The 23,755-nt window shown below is 45.6% G+C and overlaps 1 protein-coding gene across 2 annotated transcripts in view; it reads right to left on the reverse strand.

The window, feature by feature from the left end:
* The window catches only part of acsm3 (acyl-CoA synthetase medium chain family member 3), a 53,827-nt gene that overhangs the window by 18,774 nt on the left and 11,298 nt on the right, over positions 1 to 23,755 (reverse strand). For both annotated transcript variants that reach the window (XM_078239841.1, XM_078239842.1), the window contains exons 5-8: positions 21,027 to 21,183; positions 18,927 to 19,006; positions 11,504 to 11,627; positions 392 to 472 (exon numbers count right to left, since the gene is read on the reverse strand). In XM_078239841.1, coding sequence (XP_078095967.1) covers positions 392 to 472; positions 11,504 to 11,627; positions 18,927 to 19,006; positions 21,027 to 21,183 — 442 coding nt within the window. The remainder of the gene's footprint in view (positions 1 to 391; positions 473 to 11,503; positions 11,628 to 18,926; positions 19,007 to 21,026; positions 21,184 to 23,755) is intronic.

Consider the following 23,755-nt stretch of genomic DNA (forward strand, 5'->3'; position numbering starts at 1 on the left):
AAGCAATTTGTTGGTTGTGAAATGCTTTAGGATACCCTGAGGATTTTCAACATATTATATAAATGCAAGCTTTATTGAAGATTGGAAGATTCAGGTCTTATAAAACTGGTGAGCTAAAACTGTCTCTAGGGGCAGAGAGGGTCAGTAACCAGAGAACACAGATTTAAGGTGATCAGCAAAAGAACCAGAGGTTACATGAGAAATCACTTTTTTTGTTGTGCTCTGGAATACACTGCCCAAAAGTGGCCATGTTACTTTTTGTAGTAATGCCCTGTAATTCCCGTGAAACATGACAGACAATTTACACAAAGGGTACTGAAAAATAAATACTGCCGCTCAGGATATAGATTGTTAATGGCAATTTTAAAGACATCAAAAAGACAGTGCTCACCTGCACATTAAATGCTGGAGAAGGCTTCCCCATTGCACCAGGTTTAATTTTCATGCCTTTGAATGTTGCACAGATCAAAGTCTAAATGGTTATTATGAAAAAGACCAAAGCTAATTATAATCACAATGTTTAAGAGTCCAAAGCAAAGTACAAGCAAGTAAAATATACCCCAGGTATATTTCAGTTCACCAATGCAAAATAATGTAACTTCAGTTATCAATGGAGGACTGGTGGCCTTAGATCTCATGAAACTGCTCTCTTTGTTGATTTTGTTTCAAGCATTGGCATAAATGTCAGCAGATCTGCAACCACACCAATCACAACTCAGGATGTGTACAATGCTCCCAGTACACTATGGATGTGTATGCACAGTCTCAGAGCATAGGGTTACCCATAAATTGATGCTAAACTGCCAACTCAGATACCATAAGTGTGCCTGTTGAAAATAAGAAAAAAATATAATTTGCTTTGTGAGCAAGTGCAAAATATATAAATTAAAAAAAAATATATATATTCTGTCTCGCAGAGACACAAATTCCATTCACATAACAACTTGGGCGCTGACCTGCATTACCTTCCAGTTGGGAGCGAATTTATTTAAATTTTGAAATGTAGTGGAACATATTGTAATATGCTGTTTGATAAGGCTGCAATTTGCACATGTTGCTGAAAGGTTCCTAATATGTGCTCAGACCCCTATGACTAATGAATTTACTGACAACACAGAACTTTAATAATCTGGTTGCCAAATCAGTGATGGCTTACAAACCGCATATATCGGTGAGTAAGTAACTAGCTGCATGTCACTTTGATAAGCTTTGTAATCGACTGATAACATTTCTACATCTCCATGTTACTATCAATCTATCAATCAATTTAATTGAAACAGGACAAAAATGTCAAAAATAAAGAAATAGTGGATGGCTTGAATTAAGCAACTTTAAATCTGAAGTAAGATGGCAAATGTTTTTGTGCTACTCATTCAACTTTGCAATTCTACTATAATATCAGAAGGATATGGCTTATATCATTTAAACAACTAACATCCCATCACCTCTTGGCAATCAATTATGCCATTAGCACATTATGTTTATATTTTCAAAAATATCTTCATCACATTCATGGCATTTTAAAACGTTTTTTACTTGCTGTCACAATAATGGAAAGTTGTGACTGAGAGATCTACCTATAACTTCACCAGCAAACCAAAAACATATTGGACTGCTTAAAGAGGAGCTATTTTAAAAAAAAAACAAGAAAAGACACTGACTAAAGATGGCTACCTGATGCTTGGTATTGTAAGTGAGGTATTATTTCCACACAGAGGGTGTTTGGAGACTGGAACAAATTTCCTGAGAGGGAGGCAGCTTTGATTGAGGGATTCAAAGGGAATTGGATTGCTATCTAAAGGGGTGTGGGACTATTAGAATGCTCTTTCAGGGAGTCTGTGCAGAGTCGATGGGCCAAATAGCTTTCCTGTGCACCGTAAAGATTCTATGATTCTGTGACCACTCATATCAGCTCCTCCTCTGCAGACCTGTCTGGGCATCATGCATGGAATTTCACACCTGCAGGATGTCCAGTCCACTTCAAAACCTGACTCTTGAAAGGAAGCTCTAAAAAATGCATGTGAAATGTCTCATTACCTGTAATTCTGTCAAGATAATGGGAACTGGTAACCAGCCAGATACACCCACCAGACACTCAAAACCCCCTTTGGAGGTTGAAATAACCCCATCTCCTGTTGGTTTCTATTATCTTGAAATTGGGCAAAAAAGTCTGAGATGAAAGGTTAATAATTAATAAACGTACTCTTCTTTGACTCAAGAAAACCTGGTTTGATTGTCTCCTAATTAAAAAGTTAGGAATGGAAAAGGTATTTGCAGGGAAAAGAAATAAAAGTTTCAGGGGGCTGAATAAAGAGGAGCCAGTTCAATCCTCCTTACCTGGCTGTAACATTGCTATTTAGTGAAGTTTCCCTCTGTAGTCTTCCATCAGGGAATTTTCACAGGGGGTGCACAATAAGAGCATTCAAAATGGTCAACTGATTTCCCTTAAATGAATCCTTAAGAGGGTATGAAGATTAAGGTTTGTGAAAGATTGTTCCAGTCCTTAATTGTTCTCGGGGGGGAACCGGAATTCGCTAAGGAAGCTAAGTAAGGGCTCTATAGACAGTAATCTGCCAAGAGCCTGATCTGGATGACATTGTGGGTTTGGCATGGTACCATGTGGCACGTAGCTTAATACTGGTTTCCAGTTTGAGACTTCCCCATTCACTGTGACTCTTTGTTGTTGTTTGGTTAGAAATGTTCTTATCCATTGCTTTATATTTCCTCTGACTCCATAATGGCCTAGTTTGTCCAGTAGCTTTGCACGTGGTGTGGTACATAATCAAAATCATTGATAAAATCTGAAGTAGCTGAATCTGTAGACATGATTTTTAACATTACAAATAAATGTGTTTGCACTGAACTATTTGCTTAAAAGTGCAAGCTGAGCAAACCAACATTGAATCAGATGGAGCTAAGATGGGGTGGAATCTTAAGAGAATTTGGCAGTGTCAGTTCTGGTAAGAAAACTGGCATGCACCTTTTCAGCTCCACTGGCCAGTTTTCTCTCCAGATCTTGTCACTTTAACTGCCAAAGTGGGCGTGGTTTGCGCCGTCATTCTGGCGAGGCGGGGGCCAATAGAGTAGGGAACTGGCGCCATTGAGATCGGGGTGCTATTTTTAAAGAGCGCCCCGATTACTGAAAAAATATTAATCCTTCTCCCCGGGGGCTTTCTGTGATCTTCCCACCATACCCCCCCCATCATTGCTGGCAACAGCCCCCTTCGCCCCACCCCCCCACCATTGCAGAGCATTGCCCACTCTCCCCGATTGTCGTTGGGACAAGCCCGCTTCACCCCACCCACCCTGATCACTGTCAGCATTGGTCCACGTCCCCTGATCATGCCCGGCATCGTCCTCTTTATCCCCTGCTGATCATCTCCAGCATCCCCATCTCTCATAGTATCCACACCCATCACCCACAAATAGATGAGTTCCTATGTGTGAGGCTCCCCCGTGGGGCCTGCCCTGGGGGCAATGCCAGGGCACTGCCGGCCACGTTCCTTTCCCCTGGGGTCTATAGTGACCTTTGCACTTCCAGGAGGATCCCCACAACAAGTTCACGTCAGGGTGAACCTGTTGTAAAAGCGGTACGAAAATCAGAATGTGTTATGTTGCTGGAGATGGATCACCCCGAGGAATGTTGTCCGATTGAAGGCTACCATCTATGAGCATGCTCACAATAATGGATCAGCTCCTGCCTCATGTAGGTTGCCATTGCAATTGAGTTGCTGCCGAGATGATGGTGGCATGCTTCTTCCAGACAGAGCCTTGTCTCAGCAAGGGCGCATGCCCCTAAGGCTTCATTAACCTTCAATGTGGAACAGCTCACTCTCATTTTGAAATGCATAGTTGAAAAGTTAGCAATAGCAAAGCAGCTGTCCATGGTGGCCTCTCATATGGGACACCTGTCCAAGATGCTCACTCCTCCTGGGGTCTGGGGACTATGAGGCCTTCCCATCATACCTGCCTCATCTGGCCTCAACGACGGCCCCTTCAGCTTGGCTTCCTCAAACTTATCACTCTGATCCTCTTCAAGGTCCTCCACATCGCAGGAGATGTGTACCTTCTTCAAGTCGGCATCTGGCAAATCCTTCCCGTTTGCAGTGCCAGGTTTTGTTGCGCACAGAGAGTCACAATGATCTGTGAGACTCTCTGGGGGGTGTACTGGAGTGCTCCGGCAGATCTCTCCAGGCATCAGAATCTCATCTTTTGCATCCCCATGGTGTGCTGCACCAATGCTTGAGTAGTGACATGAGCCTCTTTGTAATTTCTCTCAGCAGGAGTCTGAGACTGCTGTACAGTGTCATCAACTATGTCCTTTGCAGGTACCTTTTGTTCCGAAGGAGCCAGCCCTCAATCATGTGTAGTCCCTTTAAGATGTCCGGGACCTGCAATCTACTCAGGAGGGTTTAAACTAGTTTGGCGGCGGGGTGGGACCTAAAGCAGTAGGGGGACAGAAGAGAAGGTTGAGGAAAGCACAGAAGTTAAAGACAGCATATTAAATAATAAAAGTAGTGTCAGTAATCTTAGTACTAGACAGATCAAGCAAAAGCAAGGCAGAGAGCAAGGGAAATCCAGCTGAAACTGCATTTATTTCAATGCAAGAGGCCTGACGGGCAAGGCAGATAAACTCAGGGCATAGATGGGTACATGGGACTGGGACATTATAGCTATTACTAAAACATGGCTAAGTGAGGAACAGGACTGGCAGCTCAATGTTCTAGGGTACAGATACTATAGGAAAGATAGAACAGGAGGTAAGAGGGGAGGGGGAGTTGCATTTTTGATTCGGGAAAACATCAACAAACAACAAAGAACAATACAGCACAGGAACAGGCCCTTCGGCCCTCCAAGCCCGCGCCGCTCCCCGGTCCAGGATTGAATCCTGAATCCAGGATCCCCGCCCAATTTTCCAGCCTATCTACATACCAATATCCTATCCACCGAGCTGTCCCTCACAGCTACGATGCTTTGTTCATTACAACCTATTAACTCACCCCCACCCCCCCATTCCAGACCATGTGATCTCCAGGGAGAGGCGAAAACCCAGAGTGAAAAACCCCAGGGCCAATATGGGGAAAAAAAATCTGGGAAATTCCTCTCCGACCCCCTGAGGCGATCGAAACGAGTCCAGGAGATCACAATGGCCCTGATCGGAAAATGCTTCCCAACCCTAGTCATTTCCACTTCCACGAACACCATATGAATTCCCTGCCCCCGAGACAGGTTCCCAACTATCCGCAGTCTCGCTCTGTACTGGCACCAGCAAGATGATCATAGAATGAAGCCTTGAAACGAGAAACAAGGAACAATTAGCCCGCGCCGCTCCCTGGTCCAAACTAGACCACTCTTTTGTATCCCTCCATTCCCACTCCGTTCATATAGCTGTCTAGATAAGTCTTAAACGTTCCCAGTGTGTCCGCCTCCACCACCTTGCCCGGCAACACATTCCAGGCCCCCACGACCCTCTGTGTGAAATATGTCCTTCTGATATCTGTGTTAAACCTCCCCCCCTTCACCTTGAACCTATGACCCCTCGTGAACGTCACCACCGGCCCGGGGAAAAGCTTCCCACCGTTCACCCTATCTATGCCTTTCATAATTTTATACACCTCTATTAAGTCTCCCCTCATCCTCCGTCTTTCCAAGGAGAACAACCCCAGTTTCCCCAATCTCTCCTCATAACCAAGCCCCTCCATACCAGGCAACATCCTGGTAAACCTCCTCTGTACTCTCTCCAAAGCCTCCACGTCCTTCTGGTAGTGTGGCGACCAGAACTGGACGCAGTATTCCAAATGCGGCCGAACCAACGTTCTATACATCTGCAACATCAGACCCCAACTTTTATACTCTATGCCCCGTCCTATAAAGGCAAGCATGCCATATGCCTTCTTCACCACCTGTGACGTCACCTTCAAAGATCTGTGGACTTGCACACCCAGGTCCCTCTGCGTCTCTACACCCTTTATGGTTCTTCCATTTATCGTGTAGCTCCTCCCTACATTATTCCCACCAAAATGCATCACTTCGCATTTATCATGGCAGTACTGAGGGGGGGAGTATTTCTGAGGGATCGCCCACTGAGTCTATATGGGTAGAACTGAGGAACAAGTAGGGGGAGATCACTTTGATAGGATTGCACTATAGGCCTCCAAATGGTCAGCGGGAAATTGAGAGCAAATATGTAAGGAGATTACAGATAGCTCCAAGAACAATAGAGTGGTAATAGTAGGGGACTTTAATTTTCCCAGCATTGACTGGGACAGCCATAGTATTAGGGACTTGGATGGAGAAAAAATTATTGAGTGTATTCAGGAGGAATTCCTCATTCAGTATGTGGATGGCCCGACAAGAGAGGGGGCAAAACGTGACCTTCTCTTGGGAAATAAGGAAGGGCAGGTGACAGCAGTATGAGTGAGGGATCACTTTGGGACCAGTGACCATAATTCCATTAGTTTTAAGATAGCTATGGAGAATTATGGTCTGGCCCAAAAGTTAAAATTCTAAATTGGGGCAAGGCCAATTTTAATGGTTTTATCAGGAACTTTCAAAAGTTAATTGGGGGAGTGTGTTAGCAGGTAAAGGGATGTCTGGTAAGTGTGAGGCTTTCAAAAGTGTGTTAACCAGGGTTCAGGGTAAGCACATTCCTCTTAGAGTGAAGGGCAAGGCTGGTAGAAGTAGGGAACCTTGGATGACTCGGAATATTGAGGCCCTGGTCAAGAACAAGGAGGCATACGGCATGCATAGGCAGCTGGGATCAAGTGGATCCCTTGAAGAGTATTGAGGGTGCGGGAGTAGAGTTGAGAAATCAGGTGGGCAAAAAGGGGACACGAGATTGCTTTGGCAGATAAGGCAAAGGAGAATCCAAAGAGATTCTACAAATACATAAAGGGCAAAAGAGTAACTAGGGAGAGAGTAGGGCCTCTTAAGGATCAACAAGGTTATCTATGTGCGGATCCACAAGAGGTGTGTGAGATTCTAAATGAATATTTCTCATCAGTATTTACTGTTGAGAAAGGCATGGATGTTAGGGAAATAAATAGTCGTATCTTGAGGAGTGTACAGATTACAGATAAGGAGGTGCTGGAAATCTGGGTAGATAAATCCCCGGGACCTGATGAAGTGTATCCCGGGACATTGTGGGAGGCTAGGGAGGAAATTGCAGGTCCCCTAGCAGAGATATCTGAATCATCGACAGCCACAGGTGAGGTGCCTGAAAATTGGAGGATGGCAAATGTTGTGCCTTTGTTTAAGAAGAGCTGCAGGGAAAAGCCTGGAAACTACAGAATGGTGAGCCTAACATCTGCAGTGGGTAAGTTGTTAGAAGGTACTCTGAGAGACAGAATCTACAGGCATTTAGAGACACAAGGACTGATTAGGGAGAGTCAGCATGGCTTTGTGAGTGGAAAATCATGTCTCACGAATTTGATTGAGTTTTTTGAAGGGGTAACCAAGATGGTAGATGAGGGCAGTGCAGTTGACATTGTCTACATGGACTTTAGCAAGGTCTTTGACAAGGTACCACATGGCAGGTTGTTGCATAAGGTTAAATCTCACGGGATCCAGGGTGAGGTGGCCAATTGGATACAAAATTGGCCTGATGACAGAAGATGGTTGTAGAGGGTTGTTTTTTAAACTGGAGGCCTATGACAAGCGGTGTGCCTCCGGGATCGGTGCTGGGTCCACTATTATTTGTCATTTAGATTAATGATTTGGATGAGAATTTAGGAGGCATGGTTAGTAAATTTGCAGATGACACCAAGATTGGTGGCATAGTGAAGAAGGTTATCTAGAATTGCAATGGGATCTTGATCAATTGGGCCAGTGGGCTGATGAATGGCAGATGGAGTTTAATTTAGATAAATGCGAGGTGATGCATTTTGGTAGATTGAACCAGGGCAGGACTTACTCAGTTAATGGTAGGGCATTGGGGAGAGTTATAGAATAAAGAGATTGAAAATAGAGTCACAGATGGACAGGGTGGTGAAGAAGGGTTTCGGCTTGCTTGGTTTAATTGGTCAGAACATGGAATATAGGAGCTGGGACATCTTGTTGATGTTGTACAAGACATTGGTAAGGCTACACTTGGAATATTGTGTACAGTTCTGGTCACCCTATTAGAGAAAGCATATTATTAAATTAGGAAGAATGCAGAAAAGATTTACTAGAATGCTACCGGGACTTGATGGTTTAAGTTATAAGGAGGCTGGATAGACTGGGACTTCTTTCCCTGGAGCATAGGAAGCTTCGGGGTGATCTTATAGAGGTCTATATAATAATGAGGAGCATTGATCAGGGAGACAGTCAACATCTTTTCCCAAACATAGGGGAATCTAAAACTAGAGGACATAGGTTTAAGGTGAGAGGGGAGAGATACAAAAGGGTTCAGAGGGCCATTTTTGTTTTACACAGAGGGTGGTGAGTGTCTGGAACGAGCTGTCTGTGACATCATGTATGCATTTGTGTGTGGCTGCTTGAGCGATAGAAACATAGAAGATAGGAGCAGGAGGAGGCTATTTGGCCCTTCGAGCCTGCTCCACCATTCATCACGATCATGACTGATCGTCCAACTCAACAGCCTAATCCTGTTTTCTCCCCATAACCTTTGACCCCATTCGCCCCAAGATCCCACAGAGATTCCCAATAATGCCTTGGAAGGAGCCAGTGGTGTCAAAAGGCTGAGAGCAGCTGTTACATTCAGACACTGGCCATAGATATCCTCTGTGTCTGTGTGGCACCAATTCCTGGAGAATGTGGCAAATGTAAGTTACCAGAACCCTGTACATGTCGGGGCATCAGCAATATTGATTCTTGCTCATGTGCAGATAAGAGAGGTGATGTTAGTACACCCTGAGTCTAGCGAGGCACCTATGCACAATATCGCTGTTCTTCACATTCTGTTTCTGGAAGAGGCCCAGTTGGGCCCTTGGTTTGAGGGTTTTGCTCCCCCCTTTTGTAAGCCAGACTGCTCCGTTGCAATTTTCTCCTTCTCTCATGCATGTTTGCAATTATGCAACGAGCAATGAATCCAGGCTCCATCTTCCTGATGGCCTTCTCTCAATGAAGAACAGCAAGAGTCAGGTCTTGTCTGCAAAACTAATCTTTCCATCAATGCCTCATGCATGATTTTGGCTTCATGGCCCTGGTTCCTGTGTTGGAAACTATTTGACCCAGAAACAATCTACAATGCGGAGTGTGTCTCAAGATTCTCCCCCTTCCTGTATTCATGAGCAACTGCTATGAAATTGCTTTGCCTGGTGCCTGGATATGATGCTTTCAGCTTAGGTGCTGGCATCCTCATATACAACATTGTAATATTACAGTCTCTGGAATATACATGAGTGCTAATATTTAATCAGGTTATGAAATATGTTGAGGGCGGCCTGATGTTTATCTTCATCGGGTCCCATCATAGATCATAGAAATCCTACAGTGCAGAAAGAGGCCACTGGGCCCATTGAGTCTGCACCGAACACAATCCCACCCAGGCCCTACCCCCATATCCCTACATATTTACCCACTAATCCCTCTAACCTATGCATCTCAGGACACTAAGGGGCAATTGTTTAGCATGGCCAATCGACCTAACCCGTACATCTTTGGACTGTGGGAGGAAACCGGAGCACCCGGAGGAAACCCACGCAGACACAAGGAGAATGTGCAAACTCCACACAGACAGTGACCCAAGCCGGGAATTGAACCCAGGTCCCTGGAGCTATGAAGCAGCCGTGCTAACCACTGTGTTACCGTGCCGCCCCATTTCTTGTCCAGGTGCCTAATTGCTCTGAACATCTTCATTGCTGTGGGAAATTGCTATGCTGTGAGCAAGGGGTTAAACCCAGGAGATCAATTAGTGCCACTTTGCTCAATTAGTGTTGCATGAATGCGCATCATTGTTTCACTTTGCTGATTCCCTGCAATGTCATTGAGAGACCACTAACACCTCTGAGTTATGTCCATCTGTTTATGTGCCAATAGACAGTTTAGTTGGGTGCCCCTTTAATTAGCCCTTCCAGTTTAGTCAGTTGGTGTCTGAGGCACCTGCAGAGCCCCAGGGTTTGTTCCCATTATACTTTTTCTCTGTGTATTTAAATCAAATCAAAATCAAATATTTGTTGCAGTCTGCAAGATGAGCTCTCACTATCAGATCCGCTTGGACCCTCACTGTACGAGTATGGAAACCACAGCCCCACATCATTATCAAGGAAGTGAATGTTAAAATTATGCTCCTCCAAAGACCTCTCAGTTACTAAAATCCCCAGCCCCCCAGTAGCCCTTGATCCTATTGTTTTTGTGGTAAATATCCATTTATTAGCCCATGGACATTCTGAGGTGGAGATACCTATCCCCCATGTCCACCTCAACCCTCACCTTCTTGAGGCCACTTGCTCAGTTAAACACATACCAAACACATCCTGGGATTATCCTTCTTTACCAAGCAAGCCCTGACCCTACAGCCTCTTGCCACAGTTCACTTCCACCCTTCCCTGAGCAAGCCCTTGCCCTGCAGCCATTGAGCAGACACCCCCCACCTTACCGCTGGTCTTGCCTGTGAGCACCCCCCTGAAATCGATGTGGTGCTGCCAGTGAAGCCTGGCACAGAATACTGTGACGCTGCCGAAAACAAGGTGAACGAACCTTGAAGTGAGGAGTGAAGTACAGGTTGCCAGAGGTGCATTGCTTATGTATCATTGTGAAACATGTCAGCATTGTGGGGGGATGGTTCCAGCGAGCAGGGCCTATTATGAGATTGAAATCTATGTAAATGATGTTCCTTACGTGCAAAACTGGGAAAAGTGGCCCTACCATTGACAGGAGGAGTGGACGATCACAAATTGCCTTACAATGACAAAAAAATGACTTTTGCAATCTTGTGGTTGCACCAATGATGCACACTGCAAGCTGGAATGGAAAATCCCGGCCATAGTTTGTCCTGATCTTAAGTATCAAGGGGATGATTTTCTCCGTGGGCAGAATTCAGCACAATATTAATGGATTGTGACCTCCAGCTGACAATTTCCTGGGATCAGATGCATACACAATTTTGGCAGGCTCCTGTCAGGACTCCTGTCTGTGTTGATGAACCATTTTCAGGGGAGAGAGGGAACATCAACAGGCACTTGCTGCAGTCCAACATGACTAGTTGACTCTGGGCAGCTGAAGAAAAGTCTGGTTATCTTTTTAAGTTTGGTTTGGTGGGGAAGGGAAAGAGGGCAAGTAACAGAAGCAGTTGAACAGATGGTCTCCATGTGAATGGCAAAGAAGCCCATGGGTTTCTCACTCTTTTGGAAATGAAGATGGATGGAGCAGGAGAAAGTGATTGAAGGAGATGGTTGATAATGAAAAAAAGAAGCTCAAGGTTATCTTTGCTCTGTTTGCTAAGGTTCAAGATTTGCCTTCCTAAGTTACAGGACCCTCTACTTCATTACCAAGCTGGCTGGTTTTCTTTCTTCCTTCATTAAAGGTACGAAACCTGTTGGCTCAAGCTTGAAGCACTTACAGTCTCAGTCTGGCCATATCCTTCATAGATGTCTAAGCCTGTCTGTTCTTTCCATTTCTCCATCACTTCGGGGTTGATAGGCTCACCAGCACTCACACAGTGCTGGAGGCTTTTGAATCTGTAACTAAATTAGAAGAAAATAAGTGAAGTCACGAGTAGCGGAGAGAGTTTTCAACATCAATCTTATTTGTTTTGTTAAATTCTCAATATATCATGGATAGGAACTAGAATTAATAATATTGCCCTAAATCTTCAGGTATCCAGATCATTGGAGATTGCTTCAGTTGTGAAATGCACGGCAGGACCCCATGGAATTCCAGCTGAAATTTCTCAGGAGGAAATGGAGTCACAGGATCGCTAATTAGTTTTTACCCAACAAAAGAAAACATTTATTAAACATAAAAGAAATGTATAATATGATGCGCGACAATTAAGCACGTGGAACCAAGGCTTCGATATTGAAGGCTTTAATAGAGTAACAATGGAACTACTAACACGAATACACCAGTTCAGACTGAAGGGGTCCTGCCGGAGCAGGGGGTCTTATACCTCGCCACCGGAGGCGGGACCCCACTGGAATGTGCCATGATAACTCTTATAACAGGTAAACACCCTAACCCAACAACATTGTACAACCCCCACAGTAACAACACCCTAGCCCAACAGTAACATACTAACAACCCCCAGTGGTGAACCAACGATGGTTCACCACATTCACCCCTCCTTTAAGAACAAAAGGTGGCGGGGTGCAAGAAAAACAGGTCATATAAACAGACAATTCACAGAATTCACAAGTCCAGACGGTCTGGAGGACCGCACCGACGCTGTGATCTCCTCAACACCGGTTGCGAAACCGGAGCAGGTGCTTGTGGTGGCGTTCTTTCCAAAGCAACGTCTGGCTGTCCCCTCAAGGACTCCCGGGCCGGCCGGCCCTGGTGAGGCGATGGTGCAGGGGATCCTGGAACGTTTGGTGGTGGTGGTGGTGGTGATGATGGTGGCGCCGATCTCCGAGTCTCAGGCAAGCTGTACATGGGAGTAAAAGTGTTATGCACTGGTCCCGGTGCTGACCGCGCCACGTCTGGGGAAGCAATGAGGAGTAGTGGATTCGTGACTGGGGGAATAGGAGCGACAGGAGTTGCTACGTCCCCTGCGGGCGCCAGGTCTCTAATGGAGACAGTGTCCTCTCGCCCGTCAGGATATGCCACATAGGCATACTGAGGGTTGGCGTGGAGGAGTTGGACCGGTTCGACCAAGGGGTCGGACTTGCGAGCCCTCACATGTCGCCGCAGAAGGACGGGTCCTGGGTACGTCAACCAGGCTGGCAATGAGGTTCCCGAGGACGACTTCCGAGGGAATGCGAACATCCTCTCATGGGGAGTAGCATTGGTTGCCGTACACAGGAGGGAGCGGATAGAATGGAGCGCATTTGGAAGGACCTCCTGCCAACGGGAGACTGGAAGGCCCCTGGATTTCAGTGCCAGTAAGACAGCCTTCCAGACTGTAGCATTCTCCCTTTCCACCTGTCCGTTACCCCTAGGGTTGTAGCTCGTGGTTCTACTAGAGGCAATCCCGAATGAGAGCAGGAATTGCCTCAAGTCGTTGCTCATGAACGACGAGCCCCTGTCGCTATGAATGTAGCAGGGGTACCCGAACAGGGTAAAAAGCTCACTGAATGCCTTGATGACGGTGGCAGTCGACGTGTCCGCACAGGGGACAACAAACGGAAACCGGGAATACTCGTCTATTATGTTGAGGCATTCCGGTCCGTTGAGGGAAGGGGGCCCTTAAAATCCACACTCAGCCTCTCAAAAGGGCGAGTGGCCTTGACCAATTGTGCCCGGTCTGGTCGATAAAAGTGTGGTTTGCATTCTGCGCAAATCCGACAGCTTCTCGTCACTGACCTGACATCCTCCACCGAGTAGGGCAGGTTGCGGGCTTTGACGAAGTGGTAGAGTCTGGTGACTCCAGGATGACACAGATCATTGTGGAGAGCCTTCAAGCGGTCCTCCTGCATAATGGCGCATGTTCCGCGCGAGAGGGCATCCGAAGGCTCATTGAGCTTCCCCGGACGATACATAACATCGTAATTATAGGTGGAGAGCTCAATTCTCCACCGCAAGATCTTATCGTTCTTGATCTTGCCCCTCTGCGTGTTGCTGAACATAAACGCCACGGATCGTTGATCCGTGATCAGGGTGAACCGCTTCCCTGCCAGGTAATGGCGCCAGTGTCTGACTGCCTCCACAATGGCCTGAGCCTCCTTCTCCACCGCTGAGTGCCGAATTTCGGGGCCTTGAAGGGTGCGGGAAAAGAACGCGACGGGCCTGCCTGCCTGGTTTAGTGTGGCGGCTAGGGCGAAATCAGATGCATCACTCTCCACCTGGAAAGGAATGGATTCATCCACCGCGTGCATCGTGGCTTTCGAGATGTCGCTTTTCAAAGCCTTGAAGGCCAATTGGGCCTCCGGCGTAAGTGGGAAGGTCGTGGACTTAATGAGCGGACGAGCTTTGTCCGCGTAGTTGGGGACCCACTGTGCATAATACGAAAAGAACCCGAGGCATCTCCTCAGTGCTTTCGTGCTAGCGGGCAAGGGAAGTTCAGTAAGTGGGCGCATACGGTCTGGATCAGGGCCAATGACCCCGTTTTCCACCACGTATCCGAGGATGGCTAACCTACGCGTACGGAATACGCACTTCTCCCTGTTATAGGTCAGATTCAGGCGAGATGCAGTGCGCAGAAAGTGTTGGAGATTCGTGTCGTGGTCCTGCTGGTCATGGCCGCAGATGGTGACGTTATCCAGGTACGGGAAGGTAGCCCGCAACCCGTTCTGGTCCACCATTCGGTCCATAGCACACTGGAAGACCGAGACCCCATTGGTGACACCAAATGGAACCCTGAGGAATTGGTATAGACGACCATCCGCCTCAAAAGCCGTATATTGTCGGTCCTCTGGGCGGATGGGGAGTTGATGGTAGGCGGACTTAAGGTCTATGGTAGAAAACACTCGGTACTGCGCAATCTGATTGACCATATCAGAAATGCGCGGGAGAGGATACGCATCCAGCTGCGTATAACGATTAATGGTCTGACTATAGTCGATGACCATCCGAGGTTTGTTCCCGCTTTTGACTACCACGACCTGCGCTCTCCACGGACTAGCACTGGCCTGTATGATCCCTTCCTTGAGGAGCCGCTGAACCTCAGATCTAATAAAGATCCGGTCCTCAGCGCTGTAACGCCTACTTTTAGTAGCGATGGGCTTGCAGCCAGGTACCAGATTTTTAAAAAGGGATGGTGTCGTGATTTTCAGGGTGGATAGATTGCATGCGGGGCGCTTTGGGCAATTTGGAGGCTGCGGCTGATTCCCTACTGCCAGTGAAGGGAGTGGCCCACCGTACTGTAGGATCACACTCTTCATGTGGACCATAAAGTTTAGTCCGAGGAGAATTGGCGCGCAAAGGTGAGGTAACACAAGGAGCCTGTATTGCTCGTAAATTGTGCCCTGTACCTCAAGAGTTACCATACATCGTCCTTGGATCGGTACAGACCGGGACCGTGATGCCATGGAAATTGTCTGCTTGGCAGGGAGAACCCGGAGCCCACACCTTTTAGCAGTTTCAGGGTGTATGAAACTTTCGGTGCTCCCACTGTCAAACAGACAATTCACAGTTCGACCACTAACCTTTATATCCATCATGGAATTTTCAAGTCTGTAGTGCCTGGTCTGATCCAGGGAGATCGACGCCACCGTTGGCCCCTGGGCGTCACTGCATGCTGCCGATGTGGATGCTGAGGACCCCTGCTGGTCGCTCCTAGTCGTCGTGGACCATGATGGCCGCCCCCATGAATCGCACGTGGGCGAGGGCGCCAAGCGCAGCGACTCCTGGTGGTCTTCCTCCTCCTCTGTCAGCCACGATGGCGCCGTCCTGGGATCGCACGTGGTCAGACCTCGTGGGTACTGCGACGCCGAAGGAGATTGTCTCCGTTCTGGAGGGTTACAAGCTGCACTGCCGTTTTTAGGTTTGGACCTGCAGACTTTGCCGTAGTGGCCTTTTTTACCGCACTGGCTGCAGATTGCCGTTCTTGCCGGACACTGTTGCCGTGGATGCTTGGCCCCACCACAAAAATAGCATCGCTGGCCACCTGGAGCTGCCGCCGTCGTCGGATCGATCTGGGAGCGCGGGTTAGCGGGGCGAGGAGGGAGCTGAGCTTGCTCCAACCACGTTGACTGCACGTGGTCCTCGGGGTACAGCGCCAAGCTCTTCGACGCCGCTTCCAGCATCACGGCTATCTCCATTGCTTGGGTCAAGTCGAGTTTCCCCTTTTCCAGCAATTTAAGCCTGATGTACGAGGACCCTACCCCTGCTACGAACGCGTCTCGGGCGAGGTCGTACATATATTGTTCGGCTGATACGTCCTTACAATCGCAACCCCTGGCAAGCTGCAGGAGCTCATTGGCATAGTCCTCCATGGTTTCGCCCGACTGCCGACGTCGTGTAGCGAGGAGGTAACGAGCATGTATCTCGTTGGGTGGCTTCGTGTATCTTTTTTTTAGGAGCTCGACGGCACCCGGGTAAGTGGGAGCTGCACGAATGGCTAGATAAATTGTGTCGCTTACCCTTGCGTGGAGGACCTGGAGTTTATCACTGTCTGTAGTGATAGCTACCGAGGCTGCCAGGTAGTCCTCAAAACACTTCCACCAATGGTCGAATGTGTTAGCGGCACCGACCGCACGTGGGTCCAGTGTCAGACGATCCGGTTTTAGGATCTGTTCCATACTCTCTGTTTTTTTTTGTTGTACAGCTGTGAGTTTTCTGTTACTCTATTAAATTGATGCGCGACAATTAAGCACGTGGAACCAAGGCTTCGATATTGAAGGCTTTAATAGAGTAACAATGGAACTACTAACACGAATACACCAGTTCAGACTGAAGGGGTCCTGCCGGAGCAGGGGGTCTTATACCTCGCCACCGGAGGCGGGACCCCACTGGAATGTGCCATGATAACTCTTATAACAGGTAAACACCCTAACCCAACAACATTGTACAACCCCCACAGTAACAACACCCTAGCCCAACAGTAACATACTAACAACCCCCAGTGGTGAACCAACGATGGTTCACCACATAATACAATACTTCTTTACATCCCTTTAGCTTAACAAATACATGCAGGTTTTAAGATTAATACCGATGACAAAGCACATTCAAAGCTACAATGGTCTCATTAGCACACAAGTTTGTGGTTTGTGGATTCTTCCACAGAATTTCCCCAGATAATTTTCATAGACGTGTTTTCACTTCACTTTTAGCAGTAATTCCTGTCAGGATTTTGAACCAACTCCTTTCAGTTTCCCCTGCCTCGAATGGCTTTCAGTTATCTCTGACAGTCTTCTCTCAATCTAGTTAAATAGAGTGGCTTATTTAACTCAAGGCTCTTGTTTCTCTCTTCCTTGATTTCTTCTGGACCATGTTGAGAAGTGTTCACAACTAACAATGAAAGGCATCATAGAGTGGATGATTTTGCTAGAGGCAATGCCCCTTCTAGTGAGCTCCAGATCTACACTCAGATGGATGCTTCACTGAAGGAGTTAACAAGTTTTGTAAAGGAAAGCCCGGAAAAAGGGAACACACTTCAGCTTTGCAATTGTGCATCCAGATCCTAAACGACCTGGTTACAGAATGAAAGAAATCGGTACCACTGTTTCAGGAAGGAAAGGACCAGATGACTCAATGAAAATTTCATTTGGGGACTACCTGGACATTGCAATAACACCACCTAGTAGAGCACCACCCTCTTCTGGCTGCATGAGACCATATTAATGTTCTTTCCCCAAGCTCTCCTTGCGCAGCACAGCTGATTGTCAGTGGTCCTGCACCTGTCTAACCAAGAAAGTTGGCATGTTTCATTGTATTTTCTTCCTAAACAAGGTGCACTTTTGAGAATTAACTTTAACTAGATTGGGGGTAGCATTGTATATTCTAGCTCTTGTTCTTTTGGGGAGGTGGTGGGAGCAGGTACGATAGCGACATTTAAGGGGCAACTAGACGAATACATGAATAGGGTGGGAATGGAAGGATACGGACTCCGTAAGTGCATACGGTTTTAGTTTAGGCAGGCATCGTGATTGGGCAGGCTTGGAAGGCCAAAGGGCCTGTCCTGTGCTGTACTTTTCTTTGGTCTTTGTTATATCTTATTCTCTATTCATTTAGCTTCAGTATTTTGAAGTTTATTTTCTATCACTGTTCTCTGGGTTTGTTGAAGTGACTTATGTTTACTCCATTGTTACAGCCTTTCTCAACCTTGAGCAGAACTGAGAGACCTTTTGCCCAGGTCCCTCACAGCCCCTATAAAATACTTGTCACACTTTTGCTACACTTAAGAACACAGGGTGCGCCAGTCCCACCCTTTCTCTCTGAGTTCTAAACTTGTTGCTGTGGCAGATGACTTTGGAGTTCAGCAGAAACTGAAGTTAACTCTTAAATAGCCAAACACTTTTTCAACATGAAACTGGAGCTCCCCTCCAGGCACAGAAATATTAAATCAAACCTACCTGAACTATATCTTATTTCTAACATTTTACACATTAAATATAAATCATTTAAATCTATCTTTGAGATTTTAAGTTGTCACCTTAATGGCTGTGTCTTGTGACTCTTAATCTTTAAAGCGGTTGAATGTACACCTTCATTACAATGTGAATAGATAGCAGCAATGGCTATATTTTCCCGTGAAAAGCCCATGATAGGCCTTTTGTTCCAGTGTCAGCAATCAGTTGGATAATTATTACAGTTTGCACTTACCCGACTGTTCAATTTTGTTATCCCCTCCAAGCCACAGCAATACCAGCATTTATTTACTGCCTCACAATTGGATTTTCTTAACTGGCCCATTTTAAAAACATTTACGACCAAGGTGCCTATCCCACACTGGGTTTCCTTCCACTTCTCCACTCCTTCTGGGCTTAATGGGCTTAACTCGCATTAGACCCCATCCCAAAATCACACCATCTTTGGGAGTTTCTTGAGAGTTGGGTTTGCAGAGTTGGGACTTCCTCGATTCTGTGAGTGAAGATCCAGGTCACAGAATATGCTTGAAATGGCCATGTGACAAAGGCCTTAAGTCAGCCATTTTTACTAGTGTGCTGATCCTCAACATTTATTCCAACCAAACTACAGGAAAGGTTTCAACCCACAAAACGTCATTTGGACAGTACTTGTCTTAAGAAAATAAACCAATAATGCAGTGGTTAGCAAAAGGAAAAGGGCACTGTGCCAATTCAAGGGGGAGCTCTGAATAGCCTTAAGGAGTCCTTTGCCTGAGTACAGACAACCGGGTGAGGTAGGTGGGTTTAAGTGATTGCTACATGTGTTGGATTAAAATGGATGGCAAACAAAGAATGATGAGAAAACAAATACCGTACCTATTGACATCATTTTGTACAAGCATACGATATGCAGTCGGCGGTGAACAGAAGGTTGTTATTGGATACTGGGATAAAATCTAGGAGAATATTTAAAAATAAATGATCATCCAGATACCAATTGCAATAATAAACATCAATCTTCAAAGAATATAATGCCTCAGACAAAGATGTTATGGATACCACAAATAAGCAGCACAATTTTAAAAAATTCTTTTGTGGGATTTGGGCGTCATGTGCTAAACCAGCATTTATTGCCTAACCCTAATTGCCCTTGAAATGTTTGTGAGCTGCCTCCTTGAACTGCAGTAGTCTCTGTGGTGGATGTACACCCACAGTGCTGTTAGAGTTCCAGGATTTTGAACCAGTGACAGTGAAGGAACGGTGATTAGTCTATGGCTTAGAGAGGAACTTGCAGCTGGTGGTGTTATGATGCACATGCTGCCTTTGTCCTTCTAGGTAGTAGAGATTGCAGGTTTGAAAGTTGCTGTCAGACGAGCCTTGGTAAGTTGCTGCAGTGCATCTTGTAGACGGTACACACTGCTGCTACGGAGGGTCAGTGGTGGAGGTAGTGAATGTTGAAGATGGTGGATAGGGTGCCAATCCTGGCCTATATACAATTAAAAACAAATTTTCAAATTTTTTTTTAAGATGCTAACTGAAATACACTACAATCTTCCTGTTACTGTACTAGGTTTGCCATTTTTGATTTGCTGAGATCTAGTTCCCATCCTCTTCACTTAACTTCATGCTCACATCATACAGTGACAAACATGTGTAGGCCTGTGTAGGCCATTTGGGCTGGTTGGAGTGAGGGTTCACTCAACCACATTAAAATTTAGTCAGAAAAAAAATAATTCTGAACAAAATGTTTTGGAAGGGATAGGGAGTAAATAATTTAATGGAAATAAAAGTAAATCGACAATGTAGTACTCCTGTCAGCAGACAACGAGACCAATTATAGTCAATGGTGGTACTGTTATTATTCTTATCAGGATCCTGTCACCATCATAGGTCCCCAATTATCCTATGTTAACAAGGCTCTCAACTGACTCCAATTTAGGAAAACCAATGCAGGAGAGTTCCCAGGAGTAATTATCACAGTTGCATTAATAAAAATGAAGACAAGAAAAGTTGCTCAGCCTCTTGGCGCAGATGAAGTGTCAGATCAAGCCCAAGATGGGGTGCAATGCCTTATCTTGTCAGCTTGGATCTTGTTTGTCCCTTTTGTAGGGACCATGATTGGATTCAATTTGAATTTGGTTTTATGGATGGAATGAAAACTTAAAAATAAAAAAACAATGCACAGAAGAAATTCTCTCAAGGTGAGGTAAACATATTGACAAGCTTTTGCTGTATTCTCCCTGGGAATGTGGGAGAGGAGTCAAGACACCGCAGCTCTGATCACAGCATTATTCAAGCCTTCGCAAACTTTGGTTTATGGAGCATTAACAATTTTTGAGAGGAAAAGGAGAGATGTTGTCACTAAAGAAAGGTGAGTATGTGGCCCATCAAGTGCTTTGTTCTAGAGTGTACAAGAGTAACTTTTCCTTTGGATGTGGTTGTAAAACTGTTGGTTGTGGATTGGCCTCCAGTTACCCGCCCTTGTGGCTGATCTGTAGCCACCTGTTTTAAAAACACATCTAAAGTGAAAACTATTCCCAGCATTTATTATTCTATCACAGACTATCTCCTAAGAGGTGATAGACGTTGGTAGGACTTGTGAGGGATTTGAGAAAAGTGTGCTCCTGAAGACTGACATTAAAAAGCAGAATAAAAAGTGCCAATATACATATTTTATATATAAGCCATTTAATAATTGATGAGGGAATCTGTGAAAAAATATGTAATTTACACAGGCAATTAGACTTTCAAGCATGTTTTTACTTCTGGCTACAATTTGTAATAGATTGATTGAAATAATTAGAAAATGTATATGCAGGAAGCATGAGTTGTAAGTAAGTGCTGGGCTTAGGAAGGCCATACAGTGGAAGTGAAGAGGCAGTGCTTTGCTGGTGGATTCATTGATTTGTACAACAGTTGTTAATAGTATGCTCACGATTACATTTTACTGAGAAAGAACAGTGACTGTTTGCTTACTTCCAATACAGTCTTTGGTTTAAACCGTGGCATCTCAATGACAAAAACACAGGATCCTTGAATCCATGGCGCAAATATGCTGCTCCAAGCAGACTTAGCCCAGCCAGTGTCTGAAGTATTCCACATCACATCTGAGGGAGTGAGATCCAACCAGTACCTGGTAGAAGGCATTATCATAATCAGCCTTCTGCCCCACTGGATTATAACCAAACATATTTTTGGAAACCTAATTCTGTAATTCACTCCCTTTTGGATCTAGGCAAAATGAAATTGCTATAAAAATACAATTCCTGTCAACTGAAATACATGGAGCTACCCAAGTGGCACAGTGAGTATCATGCAGCACAGCACGTAACTATAATTACCAGGGAAATTTAAGATTCAATTTCTGATCAGGATAATAAAAACAGAAAATGCTAGGAGTACTCAGAGGTCTGCCAACATATGTGAAGAGAGGAGTTCACATTTCAGGGCATAATCTTTCATTAGAAAGGGAAAAAATAGATAGCTTTATGCAGGTAAAATGGGTGAGGGTAGATGAAGAGCCAAAGAAAGTAGTAATGGGGCAAGTGAAAAAAAGAGAATGGGTCCCCAGAGGAGGTGTGTGGCAGAATATTGAACAGCTTGCCTCTATGTACAAGCTAAAGTCAGAAAAATAAAATTAAGGCTGACATGTGAAAGAAAGGGAACAACATGAACCAGCAGAAATTATTGTGGGTGTAGTTACTGAATTCAATGTTGAGATGCCAGAAGGCCGTATGGAACGCTGCAGTAGGCTGAGGACTAAGACGTCAGCTTGAGAACAAGGTGGAGGATTAAGATGACAAGCAGTATACCTTCCAGGTGAAGCAGCAATTTATCTCTACTTCTTTCAATTTAGTAAACTGTGTTCTCTGCTCACAATATGATCTGTTGTACACTAGGAAAACCAAACAGGAGGTGGGTGGTCGCCTTGCAGAGACCTCCCTTCAGTCTGTAAGGATGACTCTGTTTTCTACTCTATCAGAAATGTTCCTTTTTGTCTTCCACACTCGGGCTGTTTCACTTATGGAACTATGTTTCTAACTTTTCTCAGTTCTGATGAAAGGTCACAACTTGAAACTTTCCACAGAAGCTGCTGGACTTGCTAAATATTTCCAGCATTTTCTGTTTTTATTTTGCATTTCCAACATCCTCAGTATTTTGCTTTGGTTTCCTGATCACAATAAGTTAGCTGATGACCAATGGTGAGGCTAACTTCAGTGACTTAGTTGTCAATGCATGACTGGGGAAGGGAACAAGAGGGAGAAGAGAATGAATAATAATGAAGAGTGATTCAAGGTGCTCCGTATGAGCATTCTTATTCTCTGCTAAAATATGCATTTGTGGATGTAGGGTAACGGGGCAGGTGGAGAGGCCTGCCATGTTACCCTGATTGGGTGCCAAGTGGGAGAAGTGGGCCTCTATCACTGACCTCCTTTCTAGATTAGGGAACCCCTCAAATGTTTACCCACCTCAGGTGCTGCCTTCCCACCTTGTCATCAGTATTCCCGTCCCCTCCCTGAATTCCTCCTGCTAATCCCTAAATTGTGTTGCAGGGTGGCGTGGGGTGAGTGTGACCCTAAAATGGCCAATAATTGGCCACATCAAGGCCTCAACTGGGATATGGGCAGTCATCCTGCCTTAGGCCTTACCACCCCCTCCTGTGGACAGGTCAAGGGTGGATTAGGCGGTGTGGTAGGAAGGACATGGGGGAATTTTACAAACCCTCTCCCGCTGCCTGGAAATCCATCAGCATCAGCCCATAAAATTCTGTCCGACATGTTCTAATTTCCCCGTGTAACGCTGGGCATTGTAGTGCACATAACATAAAAACATTAGGTTAAAATTTCTTTTAGATCCATTTCAGGCACAATATGGCTGCTTCTTATGCATGAAAGAAGCCGGCTCCATGTTTCATATCAATATTACCAGTGAGCTGTGGTTGCTTCTCTGACTTCAGTCCTCAGGTAGGTCATGGGGGGAAGTGCAGAAAGAGGGAGGGGGACTTGCAGCCTAGCTGCAGCCTTCAGGAGTGCCAAGGAGCTGCAGGTAGCATTCCTGTTCTTCCTAGCTCCATGTCAAAATAAAGTAAAAATAACATTACCTGTTTATTAGCCACTCGCAAGGATGCAACAAATACTGGTAAACCTTTTGGGGCTCAGGCTTGCCATTTGCTCTGCTCAGCGCAGCCTTATTTCAGCAATCAGCCCTGAAGGAGGTAGGTTTCATTAAGATAGGCATGTGGCCTAAGAACATTATGATGATCTATAACATCTTTGATTAACATTTTATGCTGCTGTCTAGGGTATCTGATCACTGCCTAGGGCCAATATGACATTTAACTTATTTAAGCCATTCTCAGAGTGCACGACATAATCCTATGAAATTGGTCCTTTAAACTTGTTTTCTACCCAGAAAACAGGCCCAACAAGAAACAATGGCTTGGATTTTACCGGCATGCCCGCCTTGATCCCGGGGTGGACGAGGCTCGGAGAATGGCATTCTCAGTTGGCCTCAGGCGGGATCGTACGAACCTCGGGCAGACATGCCAGTAAAATTCCGCCCAATGTCTCTGCCCTACTGACTGTTTCTAACCCTCTGCTCCTAACTTGTTCAGCTTGACTCCTGGGATCTATTCTGGTAATGATGAATGTTGTATAATCTGGCAGATTCTCAAGCTCCCAGCTGTGTATATGGTTACAGAATGT

Source organism: Mustelus asterias, chromosome 23 (genome assembly GCF_964213995.1).
Source record: "Mustelus asterias chromosome 23, sMusAst1.hap1.1, whole genome shotgun sequence".
In the NCBI taxonomy this organism is placed as follows: domain Eukaryota; kingdom Metazoa; phylum Chordata; class Chondrichthyes; order Carcharhiniformes; family Triakidae; genus Mustelus; species Mustelus asterias.